This window comes from Asterias rubens, chromosome 2 (assembly GCF_902459465.1).
Source record: "Asterias rubens chromosome 2, eAstRub1.3, whole genome shotgun sequence".
NCBI classification, from domain to species: Eukaryota; Metazoa; Echinodermata; class Asteroidea; order Forcipulatida; family Asteriidae; genus Asterias; species Asterias rubens.
Genome location: NC_047063.1, coordinates 1,907,043 through 1,926,682, shown reverse-complemented (window position 1 = coordinate 1,926,682; position 19,640 = coordinate 1,907,043). Strand labels below are relative to the sequence as shown.

Here is a 19,640-nt window from a genome sequence, read left to right as displayed (position 1 = left end):
AAGACTTCAGCTGACGCATCTGAAAGCATTTATGGGTGTTTTTTCTTTCATTATTCTCTTGCAACTTTGATGACTAATTGAGTCAAAATTTCCACAGAATTGATACTAGCCGGTCAGACAAACACATGAGAAGCAAGTTTGACTAGCTAAGAGCACTCTCAACTTATTGTTTGTACTCTTGTCTTAGTGCTCAAATTGACTCAATGGATGCTAATGATATCGTGAGAGTGCGTATTTATAATTTGTACCGCAAATTCTTTTTTTGAAGGGGGGGGGGGGTTGGGGTGATAACCCTCACTTATGAATAAAAAAAATTGTTTGATGGCTGCTGATAATTAATAGAGCAGCTGGATACTGAGTAAATGCAATGAATTGAAATTTGATATTGAGTATAAAGAACATAGATAAGTAAACACTAACAGTATTTTTGTATACACAAAACAAACTAAAATGTACTCTCAAATATTTCAAACAAATTGTATTAAAAACTGTGTGAAACATAGAGATGACACTGTCTAATGGTGCGTTTGCATTGTTACCAGCAACCTAATTTTAAATTATGATTTTATTAATAATGATCTGAACCCATTGGAGTTTTAGATTTAAAAACTCTTCTCTAATAAAAAGCTACATGGTTTGTGATTCAGCTACTCTCCTTATTTCACTCAATGAATATCCAAGTGAGTGCAATGTGCTTTCAATCTTGTTTTAATTTTCGTCCAGCAATCTGCATGCATCCTGCACTTGTCCCACCTCCTTACACTTGATCCTAAATATATGCGATCAGCCAGCAAGAGAATCCTTCAAACCACATCAATGTCTGTTTGCCTAATTTACATCCAAATGAAAGAGCAGCTTGTTTTGTCGAAGAAAATAAAACTGCCTCCATCTTGATGAGATGCGGATAATAATACTTCATCCCCTTGCTGGCTCTCCAGTAACAAGATATATCAACTCAACACCTAATGACAGTTGGTTTCTTAAATTACAGAGAGGTTGCCATGTCATGTATCTGTTTTGAAAACTAGACGGCTATAGCATGCTGAGCTTCATCAGTAATATCCATAATCCACTCCGTTATTTTAGTAACAAATTTATTGAGTTATTCTCCTATTATCATTCAATGGATATAAAGATACTTTAATTGCACTCTCTGTTGTCGTAGAAATTATTCTAAACAAAATTTCCGACCACCTTACAATTGGATTTAACTCTGATAGGAGTGTGTTTTGGTTGGGATCAAACCATCGACATGATATGCTTAGTATTGATGCCATTTGTTTGCCAATACTTTTGGCTCGAGGATAAGTTACCACAAGACGAATAACAACCAGAGCCTTGAGACAAGACTGTGCTCATCAGGACAAACAGCATGCGTGGGATGCGTTTGACAAGACTGCATTTACCTACTGAATGTCTACAGTGGGATTATTGGAAACTGGAAACTGGCCTGTGCAAGGCGATACAATTCAAGTTGATCACAGCAGAGCCACAGTTTAAAACATCTCCTCTACGGTCATTGTGATATTATTACTACACGCTTGGTCATTTTCCTCACCATTCTTTATTAGGGCACTCATTACTAAAATGGAGTTAAGTGGTTTCAGATTTCTTCAATGAAATTCGGTGTGATAATAAACATTATTGAAAGAAGTGTCAAATATAAACTTGACATTTCAAATATTATCAGAAGTGTTTTGAAGTTTTTAGGGTCGTTTGTACTTTTGGAAAGTTGTCTACGTATCTAGTTGTATGGAGTTTCACTTTAAACACCTTTGTTGCAAATCAAAGTTGCATTCTTCTGTATTCTATCTTTTCTTTATTTACGCACACGTGTACGTTGCTGAGCATGTTTTTGTGATTGCATGTTTGTAGTGATGGCATATTTTTTTTCATACATTTTTTTTATTAGTATATCTTATTTATATATATTTTTTACACAGGTTCCACAGACAAGTGTTGAATCAGACAGTGCAAAATTGATTCAGACGTTGTCAAGCAGCGATGATCTGAGAAGTGGTAGGGACAGCGGCAACAACAGCAGCACTGCCAACCTACTCAACGATGCTGAACAAAATCCTTTCATCATCAGCGCCAACCATCCATCTGGTACTCCGAACATAAAGTTCACTGATTCTCTACCTTCGACCAGTCGTCCTTGTCCTCAGTCAAGATCATTCATCAACAGCGGAAGATCTATGTCGATGATCGTTCATCCAGGCAGTGTGCGCAGAAACTATGAACCTGTACAACAGGAGATGGAAAACTGCACAAGTGTACCAACTACTCCCGTCCCATCGGTAAGCATCGCAAACATCACTTTGCCCGTGAATAATTTCATTTTAGAATTTATTTGTAAAGGCACTGGACACTTTTGATAACTACTCAAAATAATTATTAGCATAAAAACTTACTTGGTAACGAGCAATGAGAGCTGTTGATAGTAGAAAACATTGTTTGTGAGAAATGGCTCCTACATAGGTAACATAGTTTTTGAGAAAGAGGTAATTTCTTACTCAAATAATAAGAGACTTCACCTGGAGCCTTTTTTTAGGAATCTGAAAGCACATAAAGTAAGGCAACAAGGGTATCTTTCTTTTCTCTTGGAAATTCAATGACCAATTGAGTCCAAATGTTCACAGGTTTGTTATTTTATGCATATGTTTGGATTTACCAGTTGAGAATACTGGTCTTTGACAGTAACCAAACATGTCCAGTGCCTTTCAAGAAATCATGTACATTGTCACTGGCAGCCTGGCATGGGAAAATTTATGGTCCAGAATGACCCACAGCTTTGAAAAATGCTGGAGAGAACCCTGGTTACAAATGTCTATTACATGTTGGCCTATTGGATTGTAATTTTAATGGTTTAAGACAGAAATAATTGTTCATTCTTAAAAATGCAAACTTGAACCTTCCCTTAAAAGCATAGTGGACATTTTGTAATTTTCCCTGGAGTACGATAAAAATACTGAATACTGGTTCCAATTAGTCCAACGGGGCCAGACTAATTACTCCACTGGCCTCAGTTTGATTTCATTGATTTGAACAGAGAAAAAAAACAAGATTGACGCACCACCATTATGTGCATTAAATGCATGCATAACATTTATCACATCAGCATTAAACATTGATGTCGCTACATCACTCTAGTCAGAGCAATTAGTAAGAATGCATAATGTATCCAATGCATCATTGAGGGGAAACACAGCGGAGACCTGAGTCCAATTTCATAAAGCTGTTAAGCAGAAAATACTGCTTGCCAAATTTCCTTGGTTGGCCAAAATTGAGTGGGGCACCAGTCATAAAAGTGTCACCTTAATGTAATTGTGGCTGGTAACTGTTTCGGCTAAGCAATACTATTATGTGCTTAGCAAGTTTTTTGTACTAACAAATTGGGCCCAGCTCTCATGACCAGGTCCCATCTAGTTGAACAGTCAATCAATCAAACCTAACAGAACTGAATGATCGGATCAATTTGCTAATAACTGTGTACTTAACGAATTGACCACAAACTTCTTCAGGGTCAAGTCACCCGCTGTCGCTGTAAAGTTTCTACATTTTGTGTTCTCTCTTCTTTTTTTTCTTTTTTTTATTACACAGTATATTGATTCAGATTCATTATTTGTGTTGCCAGCCATTCTCTCTGCCCCAATCTAAATTTAAACCAACAAAATCAATACCAAGGTTTTTTTTTGTCTTTTGTAAAAAAGGTCCCAGTCTACCAATCCATAATTATTCACATCGGACTCAGTACCAATGGGTAATGAGTTTAATTTGGATCGTTCCATTTACTGTGCAGGGTTGTATGTCACATACCGCAAGACAAAAACAATCTGTGTTTCTGTAATAAAATACTATTTATATATTTATGTATCTGTTTTGATACTAATTGAAATTATTGTTTTCATCATACATGTAAATTAATTTCATTTACAGTACACAGAAAACAAAATGTACTGTGTAAATAAAGAAAATAAATGTTTGTTGTGTGTAAAATAAACATAATTTATTATTGTTTACCAAATTATAACAACGTGAGGCCAATTCATACGCATGACATACTTCCACCACACTCTCCTCCATTAAATCAAATACAAAATGTACAATTTCATGCCAGATAATCTGATTAGCCATCCAAATTATTCACTTGCGAACCAGCGGGCTGCACTAAGACACACCCACCCGGCAATATCCCATAGGGTCACCACGCGGTAAATGGTAGCTGCAGCCGGGGGGGGCTGGGACTATAGTAAACAACAGTAAATGAAGACACAAAGCATATTGGACCAACCCTCATTCATATGCCTTCAACCTTTGTCCCGAAACCAGTGGAAATTCTACGGCGTGTGCTTGACACTCGACAGCGCACACTGGAAGCACATTTTGGTTTGCAATTAAGACTTTACTTCTTGATGCATAAATGATATGCATATAAAGATCATCCCAAGCTTCTACTAGCTCCCAGTATTTTGGGGGTTCCTTAAGGACTATGATTATTATGAGAACGATGTATTCACAGTGAGCTGAAACAGTCTAAGCTAGCTGATGATTACACTGTGATTTCAAGGCTGGTATCTTCAGATGGCTACACAAGTGATGCTGATGGAGGTAGTAAATGGACTTAACTCATCTTACATTGATCCATTTTTATTTTGCATTCTTGCCTGCATGTAGCTAAATTACAGCATATTTTATTTTTGCACAGCGCTTATTTAAATAATATCAAGCATAATGCCTAGAAATTGTATTAATATTCATAAAACGTGATTGATCTTAATAATACATTGATGGTGCATGAATTATTAGTTACAAATCAAAGCATTATTGGAGTTTATCATAATTAAATACACCGGGTGTTATATGGTAGTTGTGTTATTCATCAATGTCATAATTGATAATTCACGATTATAATAATAATATTCAGGTGAGATTTATAAGCAATATTGGTTGAAAAGGATTCAGTGTTCTATTAACAATAATTGTTTATTTTATATCATGCACAAAATTAATAAACATGAACACATTTTTAAATCAAGATGCCGTCAGTCGTAATTTACTTTAAAAAATAAACATGGGCTTTACCTGAAATGAGTAAAACAGTGTTATTGAAAAGCAAGTAGGCCAAATAAATAAATAAAAACAAGCATTTTGTTGAAAGGCTTCAAATAAAGCAACTAGCTTTTAAGGGAATTCTGATGAGGTTAAAAAGAAAGGTATTGGAATACTGTTTGGTATTAATTAAGATGTTGAGCCCAATTTTTACTCTTTTGGGTTTTTATTTCACTAAACAAGGAAAGGATTCTAATAGAAAGTACCTTCACAATGTTTTCCCTGGATTGAAGCAAGCTAATTTTTAAAATCTGATGTTTGTTTTTCTATTAACAAAGTGAATTGTGTGAATTGCCATACTTGTTGATCAGAGTGCAGAGCTCTGTTATTTTATTTTATTTCATTTATTTAAAACAATCCGCAAAATGACTAAAATTATATATAAACCCATTTTGTGTTATTTTATATCTTCAAATTCTTCAAAATAAATGCTCCAGAGCAAAGCTCAAACATTTGCCATATGGAGGGAATTAAAGTAATTTCACTGCGTTTCAAAGTTTGTTACTACTCCCCTATGAAATATTTATTTCCGGCAAGAATTTTGTTTCATCATAATCACAGACTTTAGCGCTATTTGTTCTTCCCATAGTATGCTAAGCAAATCACTGTGGTATTGGCAGGTGCCAGATTTGACCTCTCCATGTTGAGAATTATTTCCAAATGGCGCGACACAAATTCAACACTTGCTTTAAAATGATTTTCTATCCATTAATAACACTGTCTCTCCTAAAAGCCTTTTGTAGTAGAGTTGTTCTAGTCTATGACTGTTTGTCTTTGTCAGATAACTTTCACAAGCTTGTGCAACAATAATGCACATTGATTTGTTGGTCATTTTTATGAGAAGAAAATTAAAGTCCAGCCTAGAATTTCAGAGTATAACAAAAACAATTTGCATAAACTATTGTTACTGGTTTCACAATCGACAAAATGCATGGAGAGTTGGATCTTGGCTTTTCTCAGAATGTCTGGTTCATCAAGAATTAAGTAGTAATTGTTTACAGTGCTCTTTCAAAGTTTTACAGTAAACAAGTAAACAATTACCATAAGGTGTAGATTTGATGTTTTCAGATTCAAAGAGAGTTTTAAAAGGGTGTATGCAACATTGATCAAATTGAAAATGTTGAGAATATTCATAGATTTGCACATAACTTAGGTACATGATATTAAAATGGTCAAATTGGAAATTGTCCCTTTAAATTCACAAGTTAAGGAGCTTAAATTTGTTCAGGTTTGTTATGTCATGTTTATGTTGAGTCACACAAAGTGTGGATACTGGTGGCAATTATCACAGCTATCCCTCGATACTCATTGATTCCAAAACATTGACAAACATCTTGATTTCTGTCTGAAATTTCGACTTAGAATATTCTCCTTGAAAGCAACCTTGAGTTAATATCGCCAACGCCAAGAAAAATAATCAGTCGAATACCAAATACATCTCATTCATTCTAACTCCTTGACACATGTGCAGTTGCTGCTGTATGAATTGCTAATATCCTGCTTTTATTGGCAACATAAATTGGATGTAGAGATGTCACTGCAAATGCCAGACTGCGTTCTTCAGAAAAATATATTGATGCATTTATTCATATATCTCTACTAATCATGTTTTTAGTCTGACGTGCAATGGATACGACAGTTGGCTCGCGGAATAATTTGTTCCGCCCAGATTTTATGTTAATGTAATTTTTCCTTCGAGTGGAATGTCGAAGCAATGGCTGGATGCTTAGTTGTAAGGGCAATATTTTTTACTTAGTGAACATTTTATCAAATGTTTCAAAAAGGTTAATCCTTCAAAATGAGCAGATTGGTTTTTGCAATTTCAAATAATGCATCTGGGCAAAGGCACCAAAGCATGTTCTCCTTGTGGAGGGCACCCTATGATGAAATCATAAATTTTTACTGGATCATTTCAAATGTACCAAGGCAATGTCGAGGGGGCATGAAAGTAGAAAGTTTTAGGGTAAAGTTTCTTGATGAGGTACAAACACATTATTCAGTCAGGAACCTCCAGGGGCTTCACCAAGGACCCGCCTCTCTCTAAAAATAATCACCAAAATGGCCTTCTCCGAACACCATAGATGAATGAATCATTTTTTTTTTTATAGTGAACTTTGCCTACTTGGGAATAAGTAAAAAGGCACTAAATACCACCTGGCAAGTTGCCGAAACTAAAAGTAAAGTTGGCACGAACCGTCTCAAGTACAGCCATAGAGACTTGTTAATAGCTTGTAGTGTTGACAGTTAATAATATTAAGATATTTAAGTCTTATAAAGCGCAGGTATCTACCAATAAGGTACTCAAGGCGCTTAGTATACACTTTTTTCAGAAAGATAGGATATTGAAATTATGAATTCTGAGACCCATTTAGCAGCCTCTGCCAAGAACACTGGGCGAAACCCTTCTCTTAGTGATAAGTGTCACTGGGATCTTTAGGTGCATTACACAATGGCTTTACGTCTGAGCCAAAGGACGAAGCAATTTTGGCCAAGTGTCTCGACGCTTGAACCCACACTCTGCTGATCAGAAACACCAGAGCTTGAAACTTGCTGCATGACTTGATTTGAAAAAGTTATTATAAATAATTGATCCCCAACCTGTATACCAGCCAATAGGAAGGTCTTTGAATTGTTAACTTTGACGCTAGTTCTTTATGGCATATCTGCCAAGTTACTGGTACAATAGTTATGGGTTGACCTCTACGTTTGCTTGGTTAACTTAATCACATGTTCTCTTTGTGCATCAAAGTTGGTACTGAACAAGCTAGAATGGTTGTTTTACAAGTTGGATAGGGGCTGTCAAGGTTATACAAAAGTAGACAAACTTTCCTCTTAAGATGCGCACAAACAGACCCTTGGGAAGGAGATTGCGCTGAAACGCTACTAAAATCACACAACAGTTAATATAAGCAAATCCAAAAATGTTGCAAAAACAACACCCATAAAACATCATAAAAACAGGAGGCAAGGACAAGAATTTAAAAACCTAAACAAGACAAGGTCCCAAATGATCCCCAAAGCCCAACCTGAATGGACTCTAAAGTAAAACATAAATCTGGTACACTCCAACTTGGAGGGATCAAACGGACTGCAGCTTGGACCAATCCATTTCTAGATTTAAAAATGAATCATTTAGATTTAATTTGTCAATGCTTAGTTCTTCACACAGGAATGACAACAGAGGAAACAATAAAGTTTTTTTACCTGCCCTTTAAAAAAAGTTAACAGTCTTTAAGCCAAGATATAGCCGTATACGGAAGCAGGAAGGTAGCGTAATTGTAATCAGACCCTGTGATAAACCAAATCCTGTTGAACATTCAATCCAAGGCATTGCCTTTTGTCAGGACTGTCATTTTGTAGAATCACTTCCCCCACTGACTTAGTGGCAGACAAAATTCTGATCATTGTGGGAGTATTCTGGTCGGAGCTGACTTATAGGCCCTGCCAATTGAACCACAAGTTCCTGCCATAACAAAGACTAAGAAAGAAAACAAATTCCTGAAGATTCTCAGAGCATGCTGGTTTGGAAAGACAGGCTTGAAAAGAAACCACAAGCTCCTGCCTCAATGAAATTAAAATTCAAAAGAAAATTTGTGCAGAAGGTGATGAGAGGAGTATGGTTGAAACTTTAGCCTGGAAAAACCACAAATGTTACTTGAAATAAAACACTTGGATAAACAGATCGATCCGGTCGAAAAGGCATAAGAAAACAAACTTAACTGATAATATTTGTCCTGAGAAGGCACTGGACACCATTTTTAATTACTAAAACTTTAATTTTTAGCATTAACATGTATTGATCAAACTCCTAAGCCCAGGCTTTTTGGAAAGCCTCTGTCTAAACACCTTTTACACGAGGCAGCGAAGATTTCCCTTTACAGCAGAGCAAAATGCTCTACAAAATGTATATAAAGCTGGTACTCAAAATCACCATTTGCTACTCAATATTATTAGCATTCAGTGTGCACAACAAAGTAAAAGTTCAGTGTATTTATTTTGCGATGCCAAATCATTCCCTGGGAGGTATATCATCAGGTTTATTTCTTTATATTTTTCCCAGAATCCTGCTCCACGTGCTATAGACTACAACATATATGCAACAAAGAAGACTGTATGTGAGGGATTTCTTGCTGTCGCCTTGCTTATGGCCAATGCCTCCCAACTCAAGAGCCTTGTCAGCGTGGGCGAAGAGTTTCGATTCTTCCGCTTCGTCACCGCCCTCATCGTTATCTCCATCACGCTGCAGCTCATCACCGGTGTCTTCCTTCTCTTCCTTGGGCGCGACAATCTCAGCGATGTCTACCGTCAACGGCGTCTGGACCGCATCAACAACTGGACCACGGGGTTGGTGTTCACCATCGTGGTCATCAATATTTTCATCGCGGCGTTCGGCCTTCAGAGCTGATCTGTAGAGGAAGGCAATCGTGGCAGGAAGTCCATCAGAGTGGCAGGTTATAAGGCACGGGTATTTTTGTTTTACAGGGTTATCAATTATTAGATTTGGCTTCAGTTAATGACACAGTGACTTCTGTGTAGTCATTATGAAATTAGGGCACCTATGTAACCCCATCTCCCTTGGCAGTTGGTCAGAGAATCTCTTTTATACTCAAACCTTTACACTTTAACCCCAAGCCAAGAATTTGCCTTCCTCAAGGGTTGAACCAACTGTGTACTGTTGAATCCATCAAAATCAATATAAACAAAACCAATGAATTGTTTGATTTCTTTGCTTGTTATTCTACAACCTGGTATGAATATGCACGATGATATGTTTACTCATTCACCCTTTTCATAGGCCCTTTTCACATGAGAGCAATTTAACTGGGGTCTCTTGCTTTATTTTAGCATTGTCGTAACTTTTTATAAATTGCACTTTGTGTGAAAGGACTGTCCAAGTCCCTAGTGAAATTTTCTCCAACATGCTATTTTTGTCAGAGGTTCAGACCTATGTCCTCTGTACATAATTAGGCTGGTATGGTATTTTACCATCTAGATGCAGCAAGGCTAAAAGTGCATTACACCTCCCAGCACCATGTTCATGTTGCCACTGTGCTTGAGGGTGTTTTTTTCAGTAGGCAATTCCTTAATGCGTGGACATCACTTAAACTCACTGACAATGATCAGAAATGCATGTCGTAATTGATTGAAAAGCGTGTTATTTCACAGCCAGTTTGGTTCCTTGGTTAGTAAATGGCATGTGCATAATCCATGCTCTGTAGTTTAATTTGAGAGAATCTATTCATCCTTGTAAAGCACCTTCAACAATAAGATGTGGCATATTTGGATGGTTGACATCAAGTCACACTGTTCTCCTTGAGAGGCTTTTGGGGAAAGCTTTGCATACCTAGACATACTATTGTCTGTTTGGGTGTTGTCTAGATGGGTAAACCATGGAGGAAGAAAATACTGACCACTAAGGGAGACTCACTGACCCATGAAGAACCAGGGTCCTCTAACCAGGGCATTGCACTGAATCGGTCATGGGTGATTGAATACATAATTCTGGGAATAAACAAGTCCTTTCATGATGGGATAGAATTGATTTTTTTTATGGAAAGAGTTTCAGGGTTTTTAAAAATAACCGTTAAGTAGTGCAGTTATTGTCCAGCACTCTTAACTGAATTCAGTGGGGTGTGACTTGTGTCGTTCATTCATCAATTTAAAGCTCCAACCAAGGTTTATATAGACCCTGCCTTGGATACTGCCTTGCCTTGTTTTGTTGGTGAATCTCTGTAGAGCATAGAGCATAGAGTAAGGACACTAAAGGACAGCCATAGAGCAAAGGCCTTTGAAAAAAAGTAGCTAAGCACAATCAAATGTTGCTTAACAGGATAAGGTTTACCAGCCAAACTACCATTTCAAGTGTACATTTTGTGACTGGTGTCCTAATCATTTCTGATGAAACAGATAATAGCCATGCAATATTTTTTGCTTAAAAGCACCTCTATGAAATTGGGCATAGCGCACATTGGTCCATCCACAGAGAACTCCATGGTAAATCTCTGTAGAGCTTGGGGGCTCATATTCATTGATATCCTAAATTGGACAAATCCGCATATCTATCTAAAAGGAGCAGATCTGAGAGAGTGTTTTATTGGTTTTTCTAAGGGCCAGAAAACAGCTTGGTCTGTCCGATGAAAACTCTTCATGCCTTAGACATGCAACTTTCTAATTGCAAAAAAAAACAAAAGGAAATGATCGATCACACTTAACTTGTGTACAGTGTTTTAAAGATTTCTATGGCACTGTTTTGAAAAGAAAAAGAGGAAATCAGCTGAACAGTTGCATACTTGTGTATTGAAAGAAACACTGATGCAACATGGAACAAAATCTGATTTTCACATATGCAGGCAGTGTATTAGTAAGCCTAAATCTTTTAAGCTAGCTCAAATGTTTACTATTTTGGAAGTGCTTTGTACTACTAAATACTTGTGTAAAATCCCTGCAGATAAAAAAATACCACACAGACACAAAGGAAAGCTTGTTTTGTCCATTCCATCCCTTGCTTAATATCCGTCCGTCCAGCCCAACTTTAAAGGCCCCTGGATGGTCTGGCACCCAAGGTTAACTAGCAGTGGACCCTGTCCATCTGTGACCTTAATTAATCTGTCTTCAGTCCTTGGGTACTCTGACTGTAGATTCAAATACTTTTCCATATTGTTGATCTAGTTGTTGATTTTTGATTTTTGGATTGGATTTTGGAAGTTTGGGCCTTCAGAGGAAGTTATCCTCGGACCATATCAGAATTACGTAGTACTTATACATTGAAGTTGTTTTAAAAAAAATCTGTCTGTTTTAGTGTGTAATCGATAAATTTTATTCAATTTGTTAAATAATTTTAGAAAGTTATTTATTGAGTCTATGTAATTATTATGTAGTATTTAATACACCTATATTATATTTTTTACATGATTTTTCTTGTATTTGTAATATTTACTGAGATACGTGTGACTAGAGTTTTGGAGTTACAAGCAACAGTTTTCTAACAACAGTTCTGTGGCCTAATTATGCCAATCTGACAGTATTAGGATGGATCCAAATACAAACAACTCAACAAACACTATGTATTTGTACATGATAACATTTGAAAACTAAAACACTTTTTTAAAGAATATTTTCAGTCTGATTTATGTTTATCAACATTTTGTTCATTTAAAGGCAGTGGACACTATTGGTAATCTCAAAATAATTATAAGCATAAAACCTTTCTTGGTGACCAGTAATGGGGAGAGGTTGATGGTATAAAACGTTGTGAGAAATGGCTCCCTCTGAAGTGCCATAGTTTTTGAGAGAGAAGTAATTTTCCACGAATTTGATTTCGAGACCTCAAGTTTAGAACTTGAGGTCTCAAAATCAACTATCTAAACGCACACAACTTCGTGTGACAAGGGTGTTTTTTCTTTCATTATTATCTCGGAAGTTCGATGACCGATTGAGCTCAAATTTTCACAGGTTTGTTATTTTATGCATATGTTGAGATACAACAAGTGAGAAAACTGGTCTTTGACAATTACCAATAGTGTCCACTGCCTTTAATGAAGGTACTGCCCTGGATATTTATAGAATGTTTACGGTCAAGATTTAGATTTCATTGAAGGTAAAAATATTACTTGGAAAAGTAACAAACCCAAAGTCCTAAACCTAATTTGGAAGTTGAGAACTCACAAAGTGGAAGTGAATGCATCAATCAGTTGCTGTCACCCACCTCACATTAATTCCAAAGTCTCCAAAGAAACCAAAAAAAGAGAAGGTTTTTTTAAAACGTGGCTCAAATTAAACATGAGGAAAACCTTAATTGAATAACACACTGCCATTTCCCATATAGACAAGCACACTTATCTGAACCATTCTTTTCTTCTAATCACAAACAGCAATTATCCACTTTTGAGGGGATCGGCTTGTTTTGAAGTTGAACCGTTACTTTCTGAACTACTTTTGATCGCAACACGCTGGTATCAGAAGTTCATAAAGGTCACGCGGTGCTGTTAGTCTCAGGGGGGCGTGATGACACTGCGTGACCCACTATAGGCAACCGGTACCAATGTTAAGGGACATGTTATTCAATGTGTCATATCCTTACTCACTCGTGCTACCAACTACTACCCTTGCCACCTGCACCAATCAGTGGGGGTATAAGGATGGCACTTGCTAGGTTATGTCACGGGACAAAGAAAATTACTCAATGAAATTTGCCTGACACCCACTATAAGCACAGGAAATACGGGGGTGGGTTCGGGTTGACCAAATTATTAGAGTGGAGAATTAAGGGTTAGGTCTGAACTACAGTTGGCTCTTGTAATAAAAAGCACTGTTAACAAGAGGTTCTGCTTATAAAGAGTACAATCTAAAGTACAGAATCTCATTTCTGCTTTGGGTTTCTTTGTTTTGCTGCCCTCTTATAACAATTTTCCTTTCTATAAGAGGTAGTTTGACCAGTCCCAGGGATCTTGTTATAACGCGAGTAGACTGTACATGTAACTGCTTCGGCTGTGGCTATATGGGGATTGCTGAAAAGCCCTATTGCTGTAGTTAACAGACATAGCCAAAGCCAAGTGGCTTCATTTGTACGCAATGGTGTATTGAATAGTACAGATTCAACAAGGGCTGGGTAGCATCATGGAATACTAAATAAGGAAGTGGGAAGAACTGAAAACAAGATTTGTGCTGTCATGAGTTTACGAGTCTTGTTTACTGACTGAGTGTTTAGGTCGTCACACATGCTACACAATTTCCTTGATAATAGTTTTAACTAAATTCTCCTCACCAACTTAACGACCTAGTTATACAGCCATCATAAGTCAAAAACCATATTGCAATAGGCACCTGATAACCTGACCTACTGACTGTACAAAATCTGTCACTAATTTGTTTTTATAGCTGGCCTCAAAAAAACTGCTACCATAACCGGTGTGACCTGACACATGAAACAGAGTGGCGCAGTAAAAATTAATCGCCCAATGTTTCAACCATGATAGTTGTTGAGAGTTTTATTTATTTAGTATACCGAACAAGAGTACCAAAGAAAGTTAAATATTTGCATTGCTATTAACGTCATCAAAAAGATAACAGCACCAGTACTGTGAACATTATTTGTAAAGATGCGATGCATGCACTACACTGTACGTAGAAAGTTCATGAAATTGTAAGTTGCATGCGTGTATGGACTGCCAAGACAAAAATGATAGTGAAGTTCAAATATGATTTTGTGCAATATTTATAGTACGTTTTTAGATAAGAATGAGGTTTTGAAGCATGGAGGGTGTTAGCTCGTGGAGGCATGATCACGGATATAGTCATATTTTTAGAAATAGAAACCTAAATGAGAAGTGCATGCAACAGATGTGATTATAAGCGGTCATGGGTATTGTGAAATGTCACGTTGTATTGTACATGAGAAAATAGAATAAGCTGTTGCAAACACAACCTAACCAAAAGGACCTATGGTATAAATGCAATTTGTGGAGGCCTGATGTTTCGACCCTAGCAGAGTCTTTCTTGAACCTTCGAGAAAGACTCTACTAGGGTCGAAACGTCAGGCATTCCACTATTTTTTGCACTACGATAAGGAAATTGGTGTAAATAAAGGACAAGATACTTTATGAGTTGACCCAAGCTAGAGTTGGTAAATAATAGTGTAATTCCATATTTTCAAACTTAGAAATTGACCCAAATTACCATTGTTGGTGTGAACTGTAAGTTAAGTATACTGGGAAACTGACTGTGTGAACAAACACAAATTTAGAGGAGAATTTTTAATCATTCACAGTTTTCTTGTATGCACAGGAAACTTATAAAATTATTTATGGAGTCTGAAATTGAGGCCTTTACTTGCTAGAATAAAGTATCTTAATGTGTATTCAGCAGCTAAAGCAGATTTTGTAAAATCAATATATATTTTATATAGTACTAGTGGAAATTTCCCCTTTTTTCACCCAAACGAAGGATTTTTATAATTAGAGACCAAAGATAAACTGAAATGAATGTGCTCCTTTTTGAAAGACTTTTTTTTTGCGTCCATAGTTCGGAAGAATTTAGAGATAATGTAAACAAAGCCAACGATATGGAATCTAGAGTATTTTTTTTACATCTTAAAGTGACGTTATCTTGCGGAAACAAGGTTTTTTTCTTTTTTCCCTTTTTACTAAAAGTTACATCATTGGTATACAAAGCTAAGCTCAAAACAAACAGCTATGGCTTTTGCCATTACAGCCATAGATATTTCAGCCATAGCCGAAGACAGCAACTCAAACATGGGGTTAGTATACATGTACAAGGCTTACAACAAAATTGATGTCTGTCTATTTATTGAAATTTGTATCAAATCTGTCTTCAATCCAGAGCTATACAATTTTAACTTAGATCACTAGTGTGCAACCACCATGGTCTATCCCCTTAGTCAAACAATGTTCATCCATCTCATATTGATTAGGGGCCAGGCTGGTTCTCCCTCCCAGCCTCGGTTTGGATAACATTGGCTAATAATCCGTTTGCTTGTTAGATTCGAATAATGTCTGGTAGAATGGTACAATGGCTTGCTTGGTCACTATGTATTGCTTACATTTGAATTCCCCGACTATTGAGACAGTCGTGTCAAATGGTTCGGCCTGTGGTTCGGGGCAAGCCTTTGCATACATTAACAATCTCCACTGGTACCATAGACACATCCATTCAGAACTGTAACGTATGGTTAATCACCGTCTTTTACATTCCTGAAAAGCTTGCTCCTAATCATGTGACATAGCAACTGTCTTGGTAACTTATGATCAAGCATGTCATTGTACCAGATAATATTCAAATCTAACACGCAAATGGCTTATCGAATGAGAGGAAAGTAAGACGGTTGTACTAAAGAATGTACAAATAGAACCAGGAGAATGATGATCCAACAACCAAGTCCCGCAGAAGAGAAATTGTTCACACTGCGTTGTTAAGGTTTTTTAATTTTTTTTATTTAGTTCTTTTTAAGTAACAATTTACACAGTATTAATCATATACCACCAACCCACACAGCCAGCCAGCCAGCCACGCTTTGCAATCCTTCCAGCTAATGAAAAAAAAATGTATTTTTTAAATATTAAAACTTGCCGTTGTAAAATAAATTTTTGAATGTTGTGCCATTGATTGACGTTGTTAGCATTAACTACTCAGTAAATCATATGATGTGATTTGTACATGTCATTATTTTGGTCTCTAAATCTCTGTAATATTTATTTTAAGTGAAGTACATGTATGATGTGGTATTTGTGACATGAGAGTTTTTAAGACTAGTTATTACTGATTTACTGACGTGTTTACAATTTACAATGGGGGGGGGGGCAACCAGAGGCAACCACTCTCCAGAAGTTGTCCTCAGTCAGACTTTCAAGCCTCGGTTGCCAAATGATTAATGTTAAATCATGCAGAACAAGGGCATCCGGATGAAACCGTCTGTCATTGTTTGTTGACCAAACCATTGTTTTTCCTTCATGCTTGCTTATTTGTAAAAAAGGGTTTGTTGCTTTCAACAGTACTGAATACAGTGGGGTTCTGCTTTATCGGCACAATAGTCGGTCTTTAAATAATGGAGAATATTGGTGAGGTGGCATACTTTCTACCATGCATCCTCCGCCAAGAAATGCCTTTGCTACGCCCCTAGTCTACAATCTCAGTCGTGCATGTAATTAAATGTACATAATATGGATTATTTGTGGCATGTTAAGTTGTAGAATATTTATTATTTCACTTCAATAAGAACCGAAAATGACAACCTAATTTTCAGTGGTGTACAATATCGTGGCGACATTTCTTCCCCCAGCGTTATATAATTTGGGAGAACGAAACTCCATAGATTGTCTATGGACTTGCACTTTATAAACAATCATTGCGAACTGCCATTTCTTTTATTAACTTATTTATGAAAGAGTACACACTTTTTGCATTTAATACTTGAATATAGATAAAGAGATAAGCGTTCACACAAGGAGCAGGCAGGCTGTTTGTTTGTTTGTTTCCATGCTAAAGAAAAGGTCATAAAAAAATGTGTAATATTTTATTGATTTGGAGTTTAATTGTTTTTCAACAATTGTAGATGACTCACACCCTTGTGCCATCTGCTTTTTATGTACCGTTCGTTTGTTTGTTTATTTGTTTGTTTTTATATATGATTTGACACAGTGTGTTGAAAGTAGTGTTGAATCATTTGGATAGCTGTTCGATGCTATTATTAAACTGTCATTTTAGTCACGTTCCGAGCATTCTCACAGTAATAGATACTGAGGTTGTTTATATGATTTAAACAAAGAGATCCAACTATTCCAAGACTTGGTTTGATTTGAACAGATTTGAAGGCTTGCCCATTTACTTTTTAAAGATTAATTGTATATTTTATTTTTATTTTAATATCAATTTGATAGGAAAGTTATCATTGTTATTTCAATTGAGATGTTTTTAAAGGTATTTATGGTTGTCAGATTAAATAGAAATTGCTTGAATAAATTATAAAACAATTTGAAACAAAAGAATAATTTGTACTGTCTAATTTCCTGATAATTTGGTGTTGAAAAATGAAAAGTTTACTAGAGCAGGGGAGGATTTCACAAAGAGTTAGGATTGGTCCTAACTTAGGACTAGTCCTAGGAGATATAAAAAATGCATGGGTAGTCCTAAGTCAGGACAAGTTACTCATCCTATCTCGAGATAAGACTAGTCCTAACTCTTTGTGAAATCCACCCCAGGACTTGAACCTGCGACCTCCGGATTAATGTGCCGGGGCTCTACTAACTGAGCTATGTAGCCTTAAATGTTTAAGCAGTCTCCCTGTTTTGGCAATATCTTTGTCCGGGATGTTGATAAGAATATGTGTCTATAATTTCCAATGCTCCAAAAACCAAAAGAGTACACATGAAATTTGAAATATATTGATGGTACATTTATTCCCTCTATGGTATTTTTGTTTTGTTTTACATATCCATGCATCTGATTTGGTATAACAAAATAAATTAGATCAAAATAATAATCACAAATAAATTTTACAAGTATTTACAACATGACACAGGTGCTGTAACACTATTTGTATAACCCCGCGCTAATGTTGAGACAAAAACACGCTGATGTTGAGACAAAATATAATAATAACAATTGTGCAATTCATAACCCATCAAATTATGAACAAGTTTGCACAGGTTTAACTTGCACTCATTTTCCAAAAATTTATTTGCTATCAACTGAAACCCCATGTTTAACTTCTTGTTTGTATTAAGTAAACAAAATTAATAGCACCAGAGAAATATAAATTACTTGTTGGATATTATCATATTTTACATCATTTCATTTACAATTTATCAGTTTTACAAAAAAATACTATTTTCTATTGGTACAGCATATCAACAATGGCTCTTACTGGACATTAACTATGCACGATAGGGGAAATGCTCAAAAGTTATACATGTACACTATTGTTGGATAGCATAATGGAGTAGTAATCTGACAAAACCTCAGGAAGTTTGAGTACTTAATGGCCTGCTTATTGAGAAAATATTTTCATAGAATTTCTAGTTCACAATATATGGGTTCTTGTTTTGAGGGTTAAACCTATTAAAGTAGGACCATGCCACAGGAACTTACATTACAATTATCACTGAAATCTAAAAGCTACTTGATGAAAGTAATGACATGTTACTCTACCAGTTATCTACCAATGTTTTCCGTTTAAAACCATAACCCATGAGATTTTGTACACAGAGTGACCACAAAACCTTTACTTCTAGTGCAGTTTCATATCCTCCTTTATTGTTTATGCATCGAGCAACCAATCATTAGAAAAAACAGAGTTCAGATACCATCGGTTAAAGGCACTGGACACTATTGGTAATTACTCAAAATAATTGTTAGCATAACACCAACTTGGTTACGAGCAATGGAGAGCTCTTGATAGAATAAAACATTGTGAGAAACGGCTCCCTCTGAAGTAACATAGTTTTTGAGAAGGAAGTAATTTCTCACTAAAATATTTGAATTAAATTTGAGACCCCCTTGCTGAGATCTCGAATTCAAGGCATCTGAAAGCACAAAACTTGTGCGACAAAGGTATTTTTTCTAACATTATTCTTTCGCAATTTCGAAAACCAACTGAGCTCATATTTTCACAGGTTTGTTATTTTATGCATATGTTAAGATACACCAAGTGAGCAGAATAGATTCTGACAATTAGCAAAGGTGTCCAGTGCCTTTAGTGCTTTTGGCATAACCCTGATCCCGAGTCCTTCAATATACAACATGACCTTGAACTTGGTGGTCAGTCTACTAATATGCAAATTCTTAATTTACCAATGGTGACTGACATTTAGCTGGTAACCACTCAATCTACACCACATAGTAGCCTCCACCTATATGAGTACCAGCCACTAGCCTTATCTACTATGGGTGCATTCGTTTAGCTTCCCTGGGTCGACCCCGACATGTGGCGTTTTTTTTTTTCCAGGACGAACGTGTGCAGATAATTACCCACGTTCGTCCTAGAAAAAAAAACTGCCACGCACCGGGGTAGACCC

At 36.4% G+C, this 19,640-nt stretch overlaps 1 protein-coding gene across 1 annotated transcript; it reads left to right on the top strand.

Annotated features, from left to right (window-relative positions):
- Positions 1-668: 668 nt before the first annotated feature.
- On the top strand, positions 669-12,322 carry LOC117307344. The gene is made up of 3 exons (XM_033792067.1): positions 669-680; positions 1,944-2,300; positions 9,173-12,322. Exons 1-3 carry the CDS (start codon positions 669-671, stop codon positions 9,515-9,517), a joined length of 714 nt encoding a protein of 237 aa, XP_033647958.1. The 3' UTR covers positions 9,518-12,322.
- Positions 12,323-19,640: the final 7,318 nt, after the last annotated feature.

Excerpts from the sequence above, each read along its gene's own strand:
- LOC117307344 (XM_033792067.1), top strand. Across the intron at positions 2,301-9,172 it reads CAACTACTCCCGTCCCATCG|AATCCTGCTCCACGTGCTAT; the intron begins GTAAGCATCGCA and ends TATTTTTCCCAG.